The sequence below is a fragment of the Hemibagrus wyckioides genome, linkage group LG19 (assembly GCF_019097595.1).
Source record: "Hemibagrus wyckioides isolate EC202008001 linkage group LG19, SWU_Hwy_1.0, whole genome shotgun sequence".
In the NCBI taxonomy this organism is placed as follows: Eukaryota; Metazoa; Chordata; class Actinopteri; order Siluriformes; family Bagridae; genus Hemibagrus; species Hemibagrus wyckioides.
The window spans coordinates 18,596,338-18,619,156 of record NC_080728.1 but is presented as its reverse complement, the minus strand read 5'-3'; the positions used below and the strand labels follow the sequence as shown (position 1 = coordinate 18,619,156).

The 22,819-nt window shown below is 41.0% G+C and overlaps 1 protein-coding gene across 3 annotated transcripts in view; it reads left to right on the top strand.

The window, feature by feature from the left end:
• Positions 1-5,325: 5,325 nt before the first annotated feature.
• atp2b1a (ATPase plasma membrane Ca2+ transporting 1a) overlaps positions 5,326-22,819 on the top strand; it is a 40,750-nt gene continuing 23,256 nt past the window's right edge. For 2 of the 3 annotated variants that reach the window (XM_058416817.1, XM_058416819.1), the window contains exons 1-2: positions 5,326-5,468; positions 15,746-16,178. In XM_058416817.1, the coding sequence (XP_058272800.1) occupies positions 15,986-16,178 (193 nt within the window). In that variant the 5' untranslated portion in view covers positions 5,326-5,468; positions 15,746-15,985. The remainder of the gene's footprint in view (positions 5,469-15,745; positions 16,179-22,819) is intronic. The other variant, XM_058416818.1, reaches the window with a different exon arrangement.

The window sequence follows — 22,819 nt, the reverse complement described above, 5'->3', positions numbered from 1 at the left end:
CAGAAATCCTTCTGAAACACTACAAAGTCCTGAGTGTCTACTATCATATGAGCTTCATATTAACCTCCACTGTGGAGTGAGACATGACAAAGACACTCAATCATCAACATGGACACAACAAAAACAGGAGAAACTCAATTTTTTAGTCTCTGGTAAATGATATAAGTGTAAAAATACTTGTCGGTGAAACACACATAGAATCACTCTCTTGGTTTATTTTGTATGGATGCGTGGCTGTTATCTTGGTGCTACAAAGAAGTGAAAAATAAAACCATAATGCAGAAGGATCTCTGTGGTGGAAAATGATTATTTAGCTCATATCCTGTGACTATAACAAAACAGTATATTCATAACAGTTCAAGAGCCACGGATGAGCATTAAGAGGCTCTCTACAGTGTGTCACTAATATGTAATGACGTGTGTAAAGGGTTTAAGTCCTTTCTTCTCTCATGATATCTACAAGACAAACCGAGGCATTGTTCAGACTGAATGTCTGAGCTCATGTCTCTGACCGAGATACAGCTTTTATTTCAACGGTTTCTTCATAAACCTGATCAGAACTTTCTCTACGGACTTTGCCTTTTAACTTGAAACGAGATTAGGAGCAAAGGCCACCGCTGGTGCAAACCATAAAGCGCTACGCCTCTAGCTTATACTGTGTGTAATCCATTAGTCAATGATGAAATGTCAGTGTGTCGTCCTGTCCATGTGTACACTGTATTATAACTTAGTGTAACACCTACACTAAGTCCTGTGATTACATTCAGCGTACGATTTGGTCCGTAAATGGGAAAGGCAGCTGCTTATTTTAAAATAAGAAACACACACACCCGTTACAATGATGAATGTCCAGTGACACTTCATATTAAAGGTCTTTGTAGGTCTTTTGCATAGATCAACAGTGACTCAGTGTGTTTTTCGTTCATGAGGTAGAACGTGCCAAGCGTGGGCATAATCAAACGTTCTCCTCTGAAGTGCTTGTGATTCCAGCTGTCATATTACGTCTGTGTCAAAACCCCAGAGAGACTTGAGGTTGAATCAAATGGGTTTGTGGTAAACTCTAACACCCGGGGAAAATGTCAGAGGACCAGCCCTGTAATGCAGTAATGCAGTAATGCAGTGATTCCGGCTTTGGGAGACAGACGGCTCGGAGAGAAAATCTCTGTTTACACCGTGTGTAGCTTTTTATTAAGAGTGATTCAATGTTTCCTCACAAGTCGTCTCCATACAGAAAGGTTCTCTGATCTCTGGTGTGTGTGTGTGTGTGTGTGTGTGTGGGTGGGTTTTATGCCTCTAGGCAACTCACATAATCTTCAAGACTCACTATGAACTCCTGACTGGGCAACTTCCTTATCTCTTCCTTATCTTACAGATTTTAAAGGCTGTCAATTGCACTGCCTCATTTGGCTTCAGTGACCTTTGAGAAGAGGAATGAGACCCCACCACCACCACTCCCCACACACCCACACACTCAACTCCGCCTTCCCCGAACAACACTCTAATACATGCCGCCAATTTTTTTCCACACGTTACACGTCGATAGCTAGGTCTGATGTTGTCACTTCCTGTTTTCACGTATCTTATAGCACCTATAGAAGTTGACTCAAACAGCTTGTCGCTTATTTTGTTAGTGACAAAACCAAAAAAAAGGTTTTCCTGCATGGGAAAACCTTCTGACCAATCAGAATGAAGCGTTTCAACAGCACTGTGGTACACACGTAGATATGTATATCGAACGTCTGGGATGCAGTGCCATGGGTGTATGAATATCGTCACCTATTCCAAGCACAGAGAAGACTCGTAGTAATGATCCTCGAACCGGTCTGATGTGACGAGACAGCGCACATGACTGAAATCCCCTGTGCTGCGTTAGTAAGGTTACAGTGCACCTATGCACAGGGTTCATTTAAGTACAAGATGATGCTGAAAAGCTGAACACTGGAGAGTTAGCTGTGAATCCACATAATGAAGCGAGTAAGTATGTTGGTTTGGTTTGTTAATTGGAGCTCTGTGTGTGTGTGTGTAGGAGTGTATATAGTGCAGTTCTGTGCAGTCCTGGCTCTCTGCTCTGCGAGAACATCTGCTTGAGCTCAATAAGCTCCAAATAAAAACCGCAGAAGTGGAAAGTGGCACAAATAAAAATAGGCCTCATGTCCCCTCCGCTCCAGAGGTTTTTGGGAACCAAGTTGACGGCCTCTCGTGGCTGAGAAAGGCCTACATTGGACATTTAGACGAGTATGAGGCTAAGGAAGGTGTTTAGTAGCTACTGATACGTGCTCTGGTTTCATTAAATGCTTTTTTCTTGTTCTACATTTACATAATGTTTGTATTCACAGTTCTCAAATCTGATTGGCTGGCTGGTTTTCATTAATTTTCTAGAACATCGGCTGTGACAGGAAGGGCTGTTTCTATAGTAACTTACTTACAGAGCTTCTATGATGGACAATCCATAAACACACGTGTGGCTAAGTGTTGTAAGGGGTCTCCAGTGTCAGTGCTTTGTAACAGTCTTAGGTCTTAAAGTAACTGTAACTTTAAGACATCTTTCTGACATCTTCACGCTTCTTTGAGATCAAAAGAGAAGAAAGAGAGAGGCCTGTGAGAGGATGACATATTTACAGACAGGTCACATTGTTAAATCAAACTATATGTGGATAAAAAGTATGACATGTCAGTGTTTAATTAGAAATTGTAATCAGTGGCAATCTAAAGAGGAATTATACACTTTGGGAGGTACTGTGATAAAAAAAAAAGTTCCTGCTTCATCACAGCACCTTGTTGTTGATTATTTTCCTATAACAGCACATCTGTAAGGGTTTTATTCTTTATTTAGTGCTATATTTTTATAGGATAAAAAGCTACTGAGGTGAAGTGGGCTAGTTTGAAATGAACAGAGAGAGGTAAGAGCTGATCTCTGAACTGTCGGGTGGCCACAATTCACAGTCCACAGACCACTTCACAGTCACCATCAGTGCAGCTGTGGTGTGGGTGTGTGTATGTGTGAGTGTGTGTGTGTTGGTGTCTGTGTGTGTATGCATGACTTACTAAAAAGGATGAGTTAGGTCTGACAAGTGCATGCCAGGCTTCGTAGTCACCAACTTAAGAGCCCAGAAGAGACTAGGGAAAATCCCCTTTTGCATTTTCACTTTCAACTGCATGCCACTGCACCTACACACTCAGTCCGATTACCAACACATACACTGCAATTACAATAAGCTTTTAGAGCTTTCCAGACTACAGGGACTTTCTTAAGAACATGACTTGAATATTTGGTGACTGAACAAGCGAGGAGGTTATTTTTTTTTTACAACTAATAATGTTTCAGATTTGCATACATACTCTCGTGACCTGTTTCTTATGAGCGTGCTACGCTTGTCTGGATAACAACCACTTCATCCATATTTGGAAAGAAAAGATATCATTCTCAGTATTCTCAGATCCCAGACCTTGAGCAAGGCCCTTAAACTCAATTGTGGATAAATGTGTGTGCAAAATGAAATAAATGTGACCTACTTAAACAATAACCGCTCCTTAGATGTGCTCATTCCAATGATGGACCAATTATGAGCTCAACAAAACAAAACAGACGAGGTAGTGAGAGCTGAAAACTTAAGGGAAATCCGTTTCTTAAGTGTTTATATAGGCAATCAGTTTTTGGGCAGTGGTAGCTCAAGTGGTTAAGGCTCTGGGTTGTTGATTGGAAGGTCAGGGGTCAAGCCCCAGCACCACCCAGCTCCACTGCTGTGCAATTAAGCAAGGCCCTTAACCCTCTCTGCTCCAGGGGTGCTGTATTATAGCTGCCCCTGTGCTCTGACCCCCAACCTCCTCAGCTGGGATATGTGAAGAAAAGAGCTCCATTGTGCTGTAATGTATGTGTGGCAATAATAAAGGCTTCTTGCGCTCAGTTCAGTAATCGATTTATCCTGGCCCGGGTGGTGGTGGAGGAAGGTTTGGAGAATATCCCAGGGAATACACCCTGAATGGAACACTGTGCACATTTACACCTCAAGGCAATTTACAGTAACCAGTTCACTCAGCAGCTGTCAGGATATTTGAATACGCATATTTTTATGTACAGTACATTCTCTCAGGATTCCAGTTAAAATGATTCAAAATAAATAATAAAAAAATTCAAATCATTGGCAAATTGCTGTGGTGTAGGAAGAATAAAACAGCTCAAGGCTTCCTGTTTTAGAAAATTGTTCAACTTCATGACGTGACGATAATTTTAATATGCATAATGCACACAACAGCTGGTGTTTTTAAAACATTTTTTAAAATATGGAACAAATGTTTGTGTAGGTGTGGTTCTTCCTCAAACTGATAACATCTAGATATAGGCTTTGCATGCTGTAACTTTACAATTTCCCCTTAACTGGGACAAAAAAAAAAAACTGTTCCAGCATGACAATGCCCCTGTGCACAAAGCACATAGCTCCATGAAGACATGGTGTGGAGGTGAAGGTTGGAGTGGAAAAGATCTCCTGCACAGAGCTTTCACTCTGATCTGACTCCACACCTCTAAACACCTTTGGGATGAACTGGAACTTCCTTGACATCCAACATCAGTGTCTGCACAAATGCACATACTCTAAAATCTAGTGGAAAGCCGTTCCAGAAGACTGGAAAGCTTATTATGATATGGATTGAGATGTTCATGAAGTGTAGCAGAGTTATAAATGATTTCCTTTGCATGAGTGTAGTGTGTTTAGATGAAAGAAATATGTACATTTTTTAAAATAAATATTGCATAATATTTATATATATATATTATATATATTATCATATATTATATATATATGATATGTGTAGGTGTGTGTGTGTGTGTGTGTGTGTGGTGAGTTGTAGTCAGTTAGGTCCTGCGTGCTGCTGTACAGCGCCATCGAATCAAGATAGAAAATCTCTACGTCATGGAAAGAGTGACGTCGGCTTTAATTAGCCGCTGGGGAAGACTTGTCCCAGACTGGGGGCGGGGCTTAGAGAGAGCAAGAAAGAGAGAGAGAGAGAGAGAGAGAGAGAGAGAGAGAGAGAGAGAGAGAGAGAGACGGACCCGGTGCTGAGTTAGTTGTGCACGAGCTTCATTTATTTATTTATTTGTTTATATCGAATCCATCACGTGTACTACCTTAAACGCGGCTTTTCTTTCCTCTGTGAATTCCGCATTCCCACTAGACCTACGTGTACAATAAAACATTTTATATATATTTATATATAAAATAAAATAAAATAAATAATAAAATGTCTGTGTCCACAGAGAATGGGCGGTGACGTCACGGTTTCCAGCGGCGACAGATATCTCGGTTAAGCCAATAGGGGATTCGCATTAATATCTCTTCGAGCCGTCCTCCCGACGTGGGTCACGTGTCCCCCAGCGACGCTCGGTAGTGGGCGGGGCTTCGCCTCAGATTGAAGGAGGGTGGTAGACAGGCTGGAGTGCGGCTCACGGAGACTTGTGCGAACGCCGCTTGGTGAGTGTCTTATATAAATATATATATATTTATATATCGATATATATATACATTTTTTAAAATGACTTTTCTTTTTTTTGCGGGTGGGGGCGGCATTGCGTGGACAAAATATTTGTTCCTCCAGTTCGCTTTAATTTTCAGCACGCGCTTGGAGCTGAGCTGTAGCTAAGGGTTTTTTTTTTGCATGTATATATATCTCTCTCTCTCTCACTCTGTACCTCAGGAACTGTTTCAGCCCTTTCTTTAACGTTAGCTAGCCAAATTGGCTAGCACTGGGAACTAGCTCATAGTAACGACAAGTGAAGTGAAGTGAAGTGAAGTGAATGGACTGGTCCGGTTTAAAAAACAAAAACAACAACAAAATCTCCACACTGGGTAAATACTGTAAGATAAAGAAGAATGAACGACAATAGGGTGGTTTTTATTATTATTATTAATATTAAGTAAGTAAGTTAGTTAAGTTAGTCAGAATGACAGCGTTCCGTTGGAGAGTAACCGTTATAAGTCGTTGGGATTTAAATATTTAAAAAAAAAAAATACTAATAAAGATTCGAATGCACGCGCGTGTCACGGGCTCCAGCGGCATGATGACAGGTCAGAGAGCTCGAGCTCATTTATTTATCGCTTAAATGAAAATAATATATATATAATATTCACACACGCGCAAAGGGTTCAGGCGTATCGACTGTGACATGGACCTAAAGCGAGATATTAGGTGAGGATAGATAGATAGATAACGGACTGCTTGCTAACGCTTGAGGAAGAAAATAAATAAATAATTAAAGAGCAAAGCACGAGTATGGAGAGAGCAAAACTCTCGAGACCAAGCCTTTCTTCATGGCACAGGTCAGAAATCGTCCTGGTCCCTATAAGAGAATTTAGTCTCGACTTTGCATGATGATAATGTTGTGCATGGTTTGAAAGAGAAAGGTGTTAGCTTCCTTGCTAGCTTGCCTGTCATTTCTGTGTCTGGCTCCTTCTCCCTGGGGCGTTTTAGCTTCTGGAAAGAAAGAAAGGAAGGGATGCTCGATGAAGGATCATGCAGATTTTTTTGGATATTAGGAAGAAGTCCTTGCTGCATGTGTAATGTTCGCTGTCATTGGGGTTTTTTCCCCCTTCTGATTAGTGTGTGTGTGTGTGTGTGTGTGTGTGTGTGGGGTGAGATCCCTCGTGTGGTGGACTTGTACAAGGTTTAGGGATAGAGTGTGTGGAAATGTTGCTTGTGATAAACGTTCTAAGCTTTTGTACTGAATCACAGTAGTAGTGTGTCCTTCTTGGCTTATAGTTATATTTATATATGTTTAATATATGCTGTGTGTGTGTGATGTATAGAAGCGTCCACCCTCTTCGACTCCTCCATTATTCATTATATGTTCAGCTGTCGTATTTTGTAATATTCATGCCCCGGTGATATTTTTGTCACTGAGCATTATTTATACGCGAGGTGCGTGCGAGAGCGAGGCTCCTCGTCATCTAACACACCTGTTAACACACCTGACCCGAGCGTTCGCCACCGGGTTTTGTGCAGGCTCCTTGTGAGAGACGACTTCATGGGTTCGGGTGTAGGTCAGGAAGGAGATCGCCACCTCCTAGTTTAATTTATTTATTTCTCTCTTTCTCGTTTTCTCTCTCTCTATCTTGTTTTCTCTTCCGTTCTCTCTCTCTCTCTCTCTCTCATTTGAACTCTCTCTCTCTCTCTCTCTCTCTCTCTCTCATTTGAACTCTCTCTGTCTCTCTCTCTCTCATTTGAACTCTCTCTCTCTGTCTCTCTCTCTCTCGTTTGAACCCTCTCTTTCTCTCTCGTTTTCTCTCTCTTGTTTGAACTCTCTCATTTTGTCTCTCTCTCGTTTTCTGTCTCTCTCTCTCTCTGGAGCTGAATCTCTTGACGTTGGGCTTCATGATGAAATTCTGCTGATTTAATGAGCGTAGGTGTGCACACGAGTTATGAAATAAATTCCACGAGAACCCAAGGTCTTTAGACTTTTCTTTCCTTCTTTTATTTATTTTCACTCCGCCTTGTAAATGAGTCAGATAAGATATAACCTTGTTTTTACACAGTTTATAGAGATCCAGGTCCTTGTAAATGAATATTGCTCTGTAACTTGAAGACAGTTGTTTCTGGAAGGATTTATTTTTTCTCTCCCCCCTCTGTGGTTGATGGCTCATACAAACAGCGACACCAGAGCGGAGGGAGAAGCGTGCCGATCAATAGGCCAGGCAAAGTCCAAGCGAGCAGTCCATGGACATGTAGTGAAACTGAAGTACCAGAGGATCAGAGCGCCGAGGGCCACGGAGTCAGCGTACCTCAGGGCACGGGTTCAAAACACAAGCAGTCAAAGTTCAAGTAGCAGAAACACTTAATGCTGGATAGAACGCAACTTTTTCACAAAAGATCACGTTCGGTTTAATCCGTGCAGATATCAGTTTGATGTTAGGAAGAGGAAAGCTGAAATGCTCTAGCAGAAGTTTAACAGAAGACTCAGACCTTCATTATGGTGCAAGTGTATTAATGCTAAAGGAATTTATTTCCTCAGCTTTTGTCTGTAGTGAAGAACACACTAACGTCCACACCGGCAGGACAACGCAGCGTCGACGGACGTGTGTGTACTCACACGCCTGTACACATGCCTGAGTGTGTGCCTTCACTAACACGTCTCAAAGCATTAATGAATAAAGGATCATTTCTAGGATGATGAGGGATGGATAAAGGTGCAGGTTTAGGTTCAAATACTTTTAAAATAAAATAAGTCATTTAAAATAATGCCACAGTTCTGTATCAGTACTGCAGAATGAGCAAAATCATTAGAGGGGAAAAAATAGAAATGAAGTGTCAAAGAACATGGAAATTGTTTATATTAGGGCTGATATATAATATTTATATCAAGATGAATAATGACATCACAATATTTTAATGAACATTTTAAGTGTCCTGTTATTCATTCTTTCTTTCTTTATTTATTTATTCAATTAATTTATTTATTTATTTAAACTATATATATATATATATATATATATATATATATTCTTGTCTTGGAAATTTATTTATTTTTTTATTTGAAGGAAACCTGTATCGTAGAAATGGCATGAAATATCATATACTACTGTCATATCACCAAACACTCAAATTTCTACAGGTTCTTGTCATTTATTTATTATTATTTTATTTATTTATGTTTTAATGGTTGAGAAAACATGCCTAGATTGGTCTAATAGAATTGAGAGACATTAAGCATCCAGATATCTATCTATCTATCTATCTATCTATCTATCTATCTATCTATCTATCTATCTATCTATACACACACACACACACACACACATCACATCACACACACATTTCACGGAGCTAATGACTGCTCATTGGTGCTTTTTTAGTCTGTGTGAGAGGCGTTAATACAGTGTATGTTGCATGTCAAAATCTTTTAGGTTGCTGTGTTGGATTTTACACTCACACATATGATGTAGTATGATGTCCTAAAGCGTCAAACTGACAGGCATAACACTCAGGTGATATAGGCTCGGGGGGCAGTAATGATCAGGGTGTTTTCTGAAGCGTATGTAACCCGCTGTGAGCGAGCAAGCGCGTGTGTGTGTGTGAGACAGAGAATGTCTGAATGAATCCTCTGAACTCTGTGGTGGTGTTTGAAGTGGAACAGAAAGGCCCAGTACAGCAGCAGGCGTTACAGCAGCATGTTACTGTTACACCGGCGTCGTAGCTAACGACATGACCCCTGACATTTAAACCCACCATCTTTCTGCGCGCTTCAGCTGTTAGCGCCGGTGTTACGGCTTTTACAGCAGAGTTTAATCACACAAGCCTTTACCTCATCCAAAGAGGTGGTATCGAGAATGCCTTGTTCTTTAATTAACACCAAAATAAATAATAAATAAAAAATCAACAATGCTAGGTCATGAAGTGAGTACACTTAACTATGTAGACCAAATAATATAACTGAAAATAATACTGAAACCTGAAATATTTAAAACAGAGCGAGCAAACTGATTAGCTAACACATTAGCTAGTGCACTAAATTGTTAAAGTACAAGGAAACATAATGGTACACAAAGTGCTGCAGGGAAAATAAATCTGTTTAAAGTTCAGAGCCTTTAATCGCTGATCTCCGAATTTCAGAAAAGAACGATTGCACTAAACGTCTCAGCAGCTTTATTGAGAAACTGAGTTGTTTTGTAGATGTCAGGACGTTACAGTGATGTTTTATATGCAGCAGGTTAACCTAGCTGACACGTTTCAGCTAATCACACACCGACAAAACAGTCACTTGTTCAGAAGAAACGTTTTATCTAATTAAATATACAGCTGCAGAAAGTTCTATGTGCTGAAGGCCAAGGCTCCTCTGGTTTCATTCCATTTCAGTTTATAAGAGAACTTTAACTAGGTTGTCTCTCGCTCTCTGTAGTGTGTTTCATGTGCCAATATAACACTATCACAGTTCTCAGGACGTCGCTCACTTTATCACAGACCCGCGTCTTCACTACTTTACATGTGTGCCAATACTTTATCTCAGACCTCATGTGCAGAAACTGCAACGCTCGCACTCTCTAATCAGCCACTCTCAGTATCACTCCTCTCTGCATTTAGCACTTCATTTTCTTAAAGTGAAAGAAAGAGGAGTGTGTGAAGAAAAACTGGAGATGAAGCAAATCTGATCATTTCCCAGATAAAATGTTCAGGCCTCTCTGTCTCTCTGTGTCTCTCTCTGTCTCTCTCTCTGTGTCTCTCTCTCTCTCTCTGTGTGTGTCTCTCTCTCTCTCTCTCTCTGTGTGTGTCTCTCTCGTGTTTTTATCTCTGTCTGTCTCTCTCTCGTATTCCGTCTTGTGTTTTCTCTCTCTGTCTGTCTCTCTCTCTGTCTGTCTCTCTCTCTCTCTCTCTTTCTCTCTCTTACTCCTTTCTGTAATTCTAGGTCTTTCTTTCCTCAAATGTTGTAATATTTCTCATCAATAATGATCACATTTCTGATTCCTGCTGAAAGTAACAGAAGCATTGACTTGCTCCTCAGCCCCGGTGAAGAAGAACCCTGGTGTTCTATTGGTTTTGTGCCACGTTAATTTGACATTAATTCCATTTGTAGCAAAATATATTCCCAAATACCCCAAAAAGGGGACAGATTCGTCTAGAAACCGGAACTAATGGCACTTTTTTTTTCTTGTTGCTGTGCACAACATTGTGTCAAATCCCATTTGGTCACAGCGCTGTTTGAATCCTTGCCCAAAATTGTCTGCTCTACCTGCCTTTACTGTCAGGACAAAGGTGAAAATGGTCCTTGGTCCACTTCCCTTCCAGGCTTCTATGATGATGCTGAATACCTGATACAGGTGTGTTGAGTAGCTGGAATGTGCACCGAGTAAGGGTTTGGGTAACGCTGGTGTAGACTGAACCTGAACACAGGCCTTGCTTTATAAGGGAATGAGCTGAAATGATGCCATCTGAGAGCTCTGGAGTATTTTTAGGAATTCTGACAGAATTAGCATATGATAAGGAAACAAGTAAATAACCGAAAAGATCATGAACGCAAGTGTAAGAAGGATGCAGTGCTTAAAACCTTTGGAGTTTTGGTGCATTTGAGTTGACTGATTTGTCACCATTGTTGATTCCATGTGTACTTTACATTTGTATTTTGACAGAAATGGGCCAAAAAGACTTGTTTTAGTAAACATCTCCGTCTAATGAGGAATAGTTTTTTATATTCAGATAAGAGGGTGCTTGTAACCTCGAGGCATTATCTCCTTGCTCTGGCTTCGTTGTTAAGTGGAAGGTTAAGTAGCAAGTGCTGATTACGAGGCTGTTCAGATAAAGCTGTCGATCCCTGACCCGCTCAAAGTTCACGTGCTGTTTGTCTGTTGTGGGCGTGGCACAAGCACTACTACGGTCACCTGTGGGCGTGTACCGTCCAACCATTCAGCTCCGATGAGAGAGTCATGGCTGAAATGTAGCATACAGAACATGAGGTGTGTTTAAAATGATTGTAAGAAAGTGAATGTGTTTGATGTACATTACGTTCCAGACCTATACATAATAGTTATTAACATGATGAGCTTTATATCTTCATAATACTTCTATACATACACTATGTTGCCAAAAGTTTTGGGACGTCTGCCTTTACATGTACATAAATGTAATATGGAGTTGTCCCGCCCTTTGCAGCCCTTTACAGCCACACAGGAGTGTGTTTATGGAAATTTTTGACCATTCCACTAGAAGCGCATTTGTGTGGTCAGGGACCGATGTTGGACGAGAAGGCCTGGCTCACAGTGTCCGCTCTAATTCATCCCAAATGTGTTCTGTCGAGTTGAGGTCAGGACCAGTCAAGTTCCTCCACACCAAACTCGTTCATCCATGTCTTTATGGACCTTGCTTTGTCAGGTTGGAACAGGAAGGGGTCATCCCCAAACTGTTCCCTCAAAGTTGGGAGCATGAAATTGTCCAAAATGTCTTGGTATACTGAAGAATTAAGAGTTCCTTTCACTAGAACTAAAGGGCCAAGCCCAACCCCCTGAAAAACAACACCTGAATTCAGTCATTTGATGGGGTGTCCCAAACCTTTTGGCATTATAGTGTATCTAATGATGGTTATATATAACAGGAAAAACTGAACCCACTTCTGAGGAAGCCAAAATGGTTTGGATTTGTCACTTTAATACGTCAAAATTGATCCGACTATAGTACGAATTTGTAGAAAATGAATAGTTTTGTCACTTTGCCTCTCTAGTATGAATGCAGCTTTAAAGTAAAGGGCATGAGGTAGGTTTATATTCCTGCCTAATATGAGCCACACCTTAAAGGCACTGGAACACCATGATCACGTGATTAAACTGATGGAATCTTAGAATTAATAACGGAAGCCATGATGGATTGCTTTGTGACTGGGGCAAGCCTTCAAGGGTACATCATGGGCTACCTGTCTTTCACATGGAAACCTGGATATAGTGTACAGATTTAAGGCTCATAAATGTACCCTGACAAGGAAAGGTAATCTTTCCAGCTTTTAAATCAGTATGTTCACTAATAAGTTTGTGCTCCAGTTCATTACAAGATATGTGATGGCTGTGTAGTTTGCTGTATATCTTCTGCTTCAGGATTTCTTCAGATCAGAATCTAGGTTAGACAGTTAGGTTTCTCAAAACATCTTCCATTTAATCAGCACAAATTCTACACTGGTGATGTCATTTATGTAAATATGGACACTTTTTGTGCCTACTTTGAGATTTCCCAGCCCTTTGTGTCAGGCACAGGGAAAGCTTTAAAAGCAGCGAAGCGTGTACACACAAACGCACGCGTACACGCACGTGTCGAGCGAACAGCACTCACGCCGAGGGGTTTCTGAACCGTACAGCGCGATTAAAACCGACACCTCGGCTTTATTCCCCTCAGATAGACGTGTCATGACCCACTTCAGCTGCAGCCGGGCTGGGGATGAGGACGGGGATGAGGAGGGGGTCGACTGGGTGATGCTAAAAATACATCACTGCCTGTGACTCCAGTGAGGAGGGATCCCTGGAATCGCTGTCCTTGACTTGCAAATACAGAGCTGGCACACACACACATGCTGGGGGTCTAGTTGCCAAGCCAGGATGCATGGGATTGGGGGGTTAAGGGGGTTCCATACGTTACATGCATCGGTGCTACTTAATCAAAATAACAAACATTTCAATACATGGGTTTTTTTAAAACAAAAAGTGGTCAGAGAAGAAGAAAGAGATTAGACATGTTACATTATCATCTTGAGACTATTCATCCTTCCTGTCTGTGTGTGTACGTGTGTGCACGTGTGTGTGTGGTAATGATGGCTAGTCTGGTGATGAAAGAGTTAAGTCAGAGTGTGCCATTGCTCAGCCATGTACCATACCAGCTGTTCTTCAGCCGTCCAGTCACAATGATTTTCTGCTGTTGTGACATGTGACCTGCTTTGCAACTCGAAACTGTTAGCGTGTAGCAAATGTTGGCGCCGCTGCACTCACTTTGGCCAAGCTCGATCTCTTGTTCAAGCTTCCCTTCCCTATGGGCAGATCCTGTACAGCAGGAACGTTTGCTTCGACACATTTTTTATTCCAACCAGGACATTGTTTTGTTTGAAAATTAGGAACACTGTGTTGTCGTTTCCTGCTATAAACAAGTTATCTGGCTCATTTGATTATGACAAGACTGCTACGCAGACAGGAAGCCGGACAGGTTGTTTGTCGGATGCACTCCTCTTCTGACTCATGAGGAAGAGTGTTCCTTTTGCACTGGATGTGAGAACTCCTGAGAGAACGTCTTTCAGCTTCTCTGTCAAAAAGATTTATTTATTTTTTATTTATTTATTTATTTAAAGCTACAGTGTGTAGTGATTATTACTGACTCAGGAGAAACACTTTCTAGTACATTGTCCCTGAGATGCTGTGAGAATGAAGTCAGGAATACAGACGTGGAAAAAAATAGTGCTTTAAAAGATTCAGCCATGATGGAGTCAGAGAAAACTGATCACCAGTGAGAAATTTGTACTCTAGCCCAGAAATTCAAGAAGTCATAGCCACCTAAGTAACAAGGCAGGAAGTCTCTGTGAGATCTCAGTGATATTGCCGTATTTTTGCATTTCACACTTTTCCGAGAGAGAATGAGTCAAGCCTTCTCCTCTTCCTCTGATGTTTGTGCTTCTGTCCTCTGGTCTGGATTGTAGCTACCTGGCTTGTGCAAGGCTCTTCTGACATGCTGGAGAACAAAATGCACAGATTACTTAATACTCAGAGAACATGTACCTAGTACACACACACACACACACATTGATTGGAGGGTTTGTGCAGCATGTTTTAGAACAAATGCTATAATAGCTTAAAAACAGCTTGCTACAACATCACAATACGCAGAAATCTACCCAAATCCCCAACATCAGCTCCAACGCTTCAATGAAAATGATCAGTATTTTTTAATTTTTTTTTAGAAGAGACATGCTGACGTGATTTTTCAATCCCTGATGCAATGGACCAATGATAGCACATTACATTGGAGATAAGTTTACTTGCAAATGATCTCCCGTATCAAGTAGCCAGATGATTATACTCAGGAAAGGTGTTGGTTTAATCTCATTATTAACCATTGTTTCTGCTTCTATTCACTCGTCCTGCAGCAAGCGTTTTAAAAGCGACGCTTGCTGTCACTTTCAGGTTCAGTCAGAATTCATTTAGACAGTTATTCTTGTGGGTGTGGGGTAGATGGTGGTGATACGGCACATTGTGCAAGCACTAAAACCTCCTTTTCCAACCAGAGCATCTCTCTAATTGTTACTATATACTATATTGCCAAAGGTTTTGGGACACCCCTCCGAATTCAGGGTTTGGGCTCAGTCCCTTAGTTCCAGTGAAACCAAACTCGCTCATCCATGTCTTTATGGAGCTTTTGCTTTGTGCACTGGTGTGCAGTCATGTTGGAACAGGAAGGGGTCATCCCCAAACTGTTCCCACAAAGTTGGGAGCATGAAATTGTCCAAAATGTCTTGGTATGCTGAAGCATTAAGAGTTCCTTTCACTGGAACTAAGGGGCCGAGGCAAACACCTGAATTAGTCATGCTGTTATTCACACCTTCTGACCAATCAGATCGGAGAAATCAGGCCGTGGTGTGCAATGAAATATTGTTTCTTTAAGGGGTGGCTATATAAATGTCAAGTTTACTAGCATGAATTAGCCTGTATTACTGTATATGAGTAGGAGGCAAGGATTCTCTTCAACTTCCCTCTCTTGTGTTACAATTTCCTTTCTGTCAACTACAAGTAGTCATTACGGCTCTTTTTGTATTTCCTGTTGTGATTTATTTTTTAAAATGAATATCATTCCTCGTGAAAACTCATTTTGTCCACAAAAAAGTCGGCTTTATTCCTTCCTCCAGTCGCTTAATAGATTAACGTTCTGGTATGTTTGAAAGATTTCTTCACTGAAATTGGCTTGTAGAAATACTACAGGGTGTCGGTTGTTGGTTTTAAAATGAAATTGTTGATGTAGCTCAAGTAACGTTCGTACAAGATGAATGAAAAAACCTGTCTGGAGGTTATCAGGTCTGTATAGGAGCTGTGATGTTTTTCCTCCTGTGTGAGAGTAGGTAGTGTGTCATGTTGAACCTGAGCCAGTGACCTGGTGTTCCTACATTGTATTTATTTTTAGGTGTAATGGAATCTTGCTGAACTTTAGGTGTTCAGTGTTTCATTTCATAACAACCTTGCGTAGTTCTGTACACTGTCCAGTTGCAATACATTATCCTAACCTTGTCTCTCTCTCTCTCCCTCCCCAGATTTGTATGGATTGTGTTCTGTGACTCTCCTGTCAGCATGAACGAATGAGCTTATGCAACAAGCTGAGGGAAATGGCTTTTGAATTGTCCCAGTCCTGCCACGTACAGTCAGTCCTCCTCCTCCTCCTTCTTCGCTGAAGGACGTCAGCTGTTTATGGGAACTACTGGCATCGGTCTCCTGAGGATTTAGCTTTCCTTTGGGACACCTCCCCCCCCACCACCCCCCAACCCCACAGCAACATGGCTAACAACTCGTACAGCGGGGTGAAGAACTCCATAGCGGAGCCCAATCACGATGGAGAATTCGGCTGCTCGCTCAAAGAGCTGCGCTCACTCATGGAACTGCGGGGGGCCGAGGGATTACAAAAAATCCAGAATACTTACGGGGACGTTAACGGACTCTGCAGCAGACTGAAAACTTCACCTATAGATGGTACATCTTTCTTACCTTCTGTTAATTATGAGTACGCAAAAAAGTATGAGGGTTATTGAGTCTACGAGTGGTAAGTGAAGCCTTTATTCGTGGCGTAGGACGATATGGAAAGAACGACTTGGACATACAGCATCCCATGCAGTTACAAGAATGGCAGTTGGATTTTTTTGTTTTTCTTTCCATTTTTAATTATTTATTATTTTTTTTAGGTGTCACATAAGCAGCTTCCACTGCTACAGAAAAATAATAATAGAAATTCCACCAAAATAATCTCTTAGTTCTGAAATTACATCCTTGCAGACATGCAGTCATGCTGCGAGTTACAGCTGTGGCGCTTTGGGATTGTGTGACGCCCCGTCAGTTGTCTCCGCCCACTCGGTGTACCTGCTGAGAGAGCGAAACCGTAATAAGCACAGAGTCAGTGCACAGCTCACACACACGTCTGCACGCGGCACTTTATTCCCTTCTCATACACATTGTGCTTAATCATAGGCATGACCTCCCCTGAACCGTGAGCGAAACGAGGGATTTTCAGTTTGATCCTAGATTAAAAAAAAAAAAAAAATCATCATCCATCACATCCACAGCTGCTTGATCCTCCTGCACAGCCGAGTGTATGTGTGTGTGTGTGTGTATATACACACACATGAGAGGTTTAGAGTTCCTGTTCAGTCTGTTTTAATGAACTAATGACTAGATGGTTGCTCTCTGGGTGGTTTTCATATTTAAGATGATTAGAACGTAGTGTTACGCGTGTGTTTGTTCATCAGGAAACTGTGCACTCTCTCACAACCTCTAGCATTCCTGTGTTGTAACGGTATGAATGGTAATATGTCGTATCTAGGTGTTAGAAATCATACAAACATATTTGTACCTTCTTTAGTGCTTAAAACCAGTTAGAAGGAAATAAAAGAACGGTTAATAATGTTCTTATCATAGCCTACTGTGCATAAAGATAGCTGAGGGTGTGTGTGTGTGTAATTTGTATATATAACATTATGACCAGTGAGAGGTGAAGTGAATAAGACTGATTGATTATCTCCTCATCATGGCACCTGTTAGTGGGTGGGATATATTAGGCAGCAAATGAACATTTTGTCCTGAAAGTTTGTGTTAGAAGCAGGAAAAATGGACAAGCGTAAGGATTTGAGCGAGTTTGACAAAGGGCCAAATTGTGATGGCTAGACCACTGGATCAGAGCATCTCCAAAACTGCAGCTCTTGTGGGGTGTTCCCGGTCTGCAGTGGTCAGTATCTATCAAAAGTGGTCCAAGGAAGGAACAGTGGTGAACTGGCGACAGGGTCATGGGCGGTCAAGGCTCATTGATGCACGTGGGGAGTGAAGGCTGTCCCGTGTGATCCGATCCAACAGGCGAGCTACTGTTGCTCAAATTGCTGAAGAAGTTAATGCTGGTTGTGATAGAAAGGGGTCAGAATACACAGTGCATGACCGGTCAGGGCTGTTTTGGCAGCAAAAAGGGACCAACACAATATTAGGCAGGTGATCATAATGTTATGCCTGATTGGTGTGTGTGTATATATATATTTATATACACGTTTTTAACATTTTCAGAACATTCTTCTATATTGCAGTGCAATTTTTTTTTTGCTGAGACATAGGAAAAAATATTTTTTGCACAGCTTTTCATTACGACACACTGCTCCATCTTTGAAAACCCGGCTATATCAGCTATCTGACATTGTATCCTCCTGTATCCCAGCTCACAGGAAGTGACGAATTCCAGACAGGACACTTGGGCCTGTTGGGAAAATGTTTATTTTTAGGCTATTCATTTCTTGATATCACACCGGAAAGGAAATAATGTTCACATTGCTTGTGATTTTTCTCCACAATGGAACAGTTTAAAGTGGTTTTACTCCCATTTTTGATAAATAGGTATCAGTTTTTTTCCACTAGTGTGTAGGTTTACTAAATCATTATTAAATAAGCAACAGTGAATTAATTTAGATTAGAGCTTTTCAGGCTAAATATCTAGTTTTTATAGGTGTTATAGGTATTAAAGGTACAATAGTATTTTTTTTTTACATTTATTTCTTGCTTGTATAAATAGCCTGAAAGATACATCGAACATGATAGAAAACACTGGAATAAGCTGGGAGTTCAGCAAAAGTGTATTATGTCACTCGAAAACTGACTTCTGGTCCGAAATGCACCTCGTGTCAGTCGTTTTCTTAAGTTTACAGGTTACTGCAGGTCCTAGGGGCGGTGCTTCATGTTAGAGTGGGTTTTAGGATTAAAAAATCACTCGGATGTCAAACCCTGCTAGCAAAATAGAGACTTTAGACAACAATTAGAGGAAAAAGACTCATGATCTCATGAAGTGTACAAATGAATTAGTTTTATCATCAGTGGATTAGAAGCATGGCTTTATTTTCACCATCCTAAATCCGTTAAATGCCACGGCATCAAATCAGTTTATAAGTGTACAGAATATACATAAACGCATTTGTTTTGAAATTAAATTTAAGCTAAGTTGCTATGTCTTTGTGCGGCGTTTACAGCGCACACCAAACCGGCCTGAGTTGTGAACACTGCAGCGAGCCAGATCCCAGCGTCCCAGGCCGCTCTATTTCCCTCGCCCAAGAGCATACTTGTTATGAGAATATATCCTCAGTGCACTTCTCTCGTTAACTAAAGGTTCCCTTAATTACGCCACAGTCCATGACAACATGCTACACTTGTGATTTTAAGTCCCAGTGAACAGCTGAAATCCTGTACACTCGAACCTAATGACCTGTGATGCCTCGAATCATTTCTGTTAGCGCTACAGCTGTGTGAGAGCCAATCATCATAATAATTACAAAAATATACTTTTGTTTAAAAAAAGAAAGAAAGAAACAATAAAAAAACAAGTGGTAACCAATTACACCCCAGCCAAACTCCACATGTAAGGCTGTTTTACAGCAGGGTTGCCATAGCAACCTTTTTCCTCAACCGTCTCGTGCTGATTTTCTCTTTTTTCCCCCTTTCTGTCTCTTTTTTTATTCCCCCTGACACACCACTCTCATTCACATCCCCAACGCGTTACAATAGATGTACAGAATAATCTTTTTCGGTCCACAATCCGAGTCGCATGTTATTCCCGAACTCACGTGGGACGCCATGATCGCACGTCATTGGTGGAAATACTCAGCCTATGCAGAAAGCGAAGAAGAACTTTTTTTCCTTTCGTCGTATTTTAGTCAACAATTTAGATTTTTCCTACTTTTAGAGCATATCTCATCTTTCTGAATCACTAAATACATCATTTTTGGTTTTCTTATTTTATAGAATAAAATTACTGTCCAGAACGACCTCTCTCCACCACGCTATCCATTTCCAAAACGCCAGTCCAGGACCAGAGTCGATTTACGTTTTAGACGTCGATGGTATCCGATTACTTCGTCCCATCCCCCAGCTCTAGTTAAGCTCTCTGTGTATGTAATTGTGCTTATTTCAAAATGCCCAGCTTCCGTCACAGTCCACCATTCTTTTGTCTCCATTCATACCTTTCACAAGCATTCACCTGGCCCAGCACTGGTGTGACTGATCATTTGCACCGATGCTTGTAAAGATCTTCTCATTTGCACATGATTATTTTAACTTGCAAATGCGAGCAAAACGCTGGCACTGTACAGCTCCCGCTCGTGCTCGGGCTCCTGGGGTGTGATGTGTCCTCGTGAATAGACCATCTAAACATAGACGTTGAGTCAGTACAGAGTTCTGCAGCGGGAGCAGGGTTCTGCGCTCTACGGTAACACGATGAAGAAGAACTCCACTCGAATACGTTACACGGATGAATCAGAGCTGAGGAATTAAAGAGAGCTTCATGCTGGATAATTAAAAAGAGATTTCCAAACAAGTATGCCAAGGACGGCTCGATCGAAAATATGCAATCATTGCCAGAAATGTCAGAGCTTTTCATGTCCAATCTAATGGACAAAAGCTTTCTAGAACTTCTTTTCATCTTTATTTTCCCTTCTGTTAATTTCTAAGTTCATGAGCAGGTCATGTGAGCGAAACGTTTAAACAGCTTATACAAGCAACGGAGAGAGTCATGATTCAATTTGATTCATGATGCCAGCTTCATAAATTGATTCTTAGTATACACCGATCAGCCATAACATTGTGAGCAGTGAGAGGTGACGTGAATAAGACTGATGATCTCCTCATCATGGCACCTGTTAGTAGGTGGGATATATTAGAGGCAGCAAGTGAACATTTTGTCCTCAAAGTTGATGTTAGAAGCAAGAAAAATGGACAAGTGTAAGGATTTGAGCGAGTTTGGCGAAGGGACAAATTGTGATGGCTAGACCACTGGATCAGAGCATCTCCAAAACTGCAGCTCTTGTGGGGTGTTCCCGGTCTGCAGTGGTCAGTATCTATCAAAAGTGGTCCAAGGAAGGAACAGTGGTGAACCCGTGACAGGGTCATGGACGGTCAAGGCTCACTGATGCACGTGGGGAGAGAAGGCTGGCCCGTGTGATCCGATCCAACAGACGAGCTACTGTTGCTCAAATTGCTGAAGAAGTTAATGCTGGTTGTGATAGAAAGGGGTCAGAATACACAGTGCATGACCGGTCAGGGCTGTTTTGGCAGCAAAAAGAGAACCAACAAAATATTAGGCAGGTGATCATAATGTTATGCCTGATCGGTCTATTTGGAACAAAATTTGAAATTAGGAACAGTTATGCCTGGAAAGAGCCTTTTTTTAAATTATTTCATCTTGATAAACAGTGCAAAGCACTTAAGTGAAATCAATTTATGATCATTATTATTATTATTATTATTATTATTATTATTATTATTATCATACAGACAACAACACAACGGGTTTTACCTGGCCAGAATGATAATGAGAGATGACTGATGTGTCATTTTAACCGCTAATTGAGCTAAAAGTCGGCTAAAATGTCCGACTCCTATGCAGGCCGCGAGAAAGAGGGTCACAGAACAGATTAGAAAGTGAGTGAGGAACTCTTTTTAATTGTCCTGTCATTTTATTATTTAACCATTTCACCTGTCATGCATTTCTGTTGTTGAGATCCAGAGCTATCACATGATGGTAGTGAGGTCACGGACACATTTACAGATGATTAACAGAGGCTCTTCATGGAAGAATGCAGTCACCGCTGTAATGTTTCCTGTGCTGTACGTCTACACAACGTCGGGGACAGAGTCTGATGTTGGGAAGTGTGTAATGCAAGTTAGTTTTCAAATGTTTAATAATATATAACCTCCCTTTTATTGTAATCATGCAAAAAGTAATTGTTAAACATTTAAAGCAGTGCAGGATTTGGTTAAAATATTAGAATACATTTTAAACAGAGCTTTCATATACGCTGTTATATCATGTGCTGTAGGCTGAACATTTTGGCTCATCCGAATCGACAGACAGGCCGCGTCCACCAGCGACAACCCTAACACCCTCATGTGACACACTACCAGCAACACAAGTGTGAACTCAGGGTTAGATGGATTTTAATCTAAATGCTCTGATGACATTTATTTCTGTGCTGTTGTTGATGAGTGATGTAATTAATAATATCCAAATATCCATCCGTTGCCCAACAGTGGCAGCTTGAACCCCGACCTTCCAAACAACAACCCAGAGCCTTAACCACTTGAGCAAACACTGCCCCAAATAAAGCAGTGGTAGCTAAGACTAGTAATGAATGGTTTGTGAAAATAGGTGTAGTTGATTTAGTGATTTTTTAGGAGACATTTTTAACACTTACAGAAGAAGTCATGGTTTTAAGTTCTTTGTAACAGTCACTTGTGTTTTGTGTCTTCAGGTCTGAGGAGTTCATGCTCACTGGTGTCTTGATAAAATGACAGAGGAAGATGGTGAGAGAAAGAAAGAGAGACAGAAAAGGAGAAGAAAATGGAGGAGATAGAGAGACAGGGAGATGACGAGGAGAAGAGAGAGATTGTGTATCAGTGATAATGTGAGTGAGAACAGGAACTAGCCTTAAATCTATCTCTAAAATTAGCTGTAGCATAAAATAAAAAGAATAACACACTCCAGGCCATGCTGATAAATGAAAATAATGCAGTTTAGCTTGAGAATTGTACCATATCACACCATCCCCAGCATGTATTATTTTAACAACATGGTGTAGAGCGTGTTCTACACGTTTACTTCTACCTCATAATAATAATAATAATAATAATAAACAGGTGAATGATATAAACATCAGTGAAATTTTCTGTATGCAATGTTTATTTAAGATTTACTGAAGGAGTCTCCAGTGTCAGTGCTTTGTAACAGTCCACTTGATGCTACAGGAAAGTCTAGAGGACAGACGAGTAATTCACACCACTCCATCATGGATTATTTTCCTATAACGGCGTGTTCCATTCTTTATGTTGTGTCTGTCAAAATTATAATCACGTGACAGGAGGCTGAAGAGGAGGTTATTGCATTTTTATTCTGCTTACCAAATTACAAGTGTCTCATGGAGCTGGTCGTTTTGTAGAAAGAGAATAAAGAAGTGGTTGAACGCAGCTTCTGGTGTGTGTAGCATTGTGTCTGTGAGCGGAAACGCAGTTCAGTGCTGCAGCTCCGGCAGTTTAAGGCTGGACTGAATCTATTTGCAGGAGCAGTCAGCGATTTGAATTACTTGCAGTCAGAGTTGTCT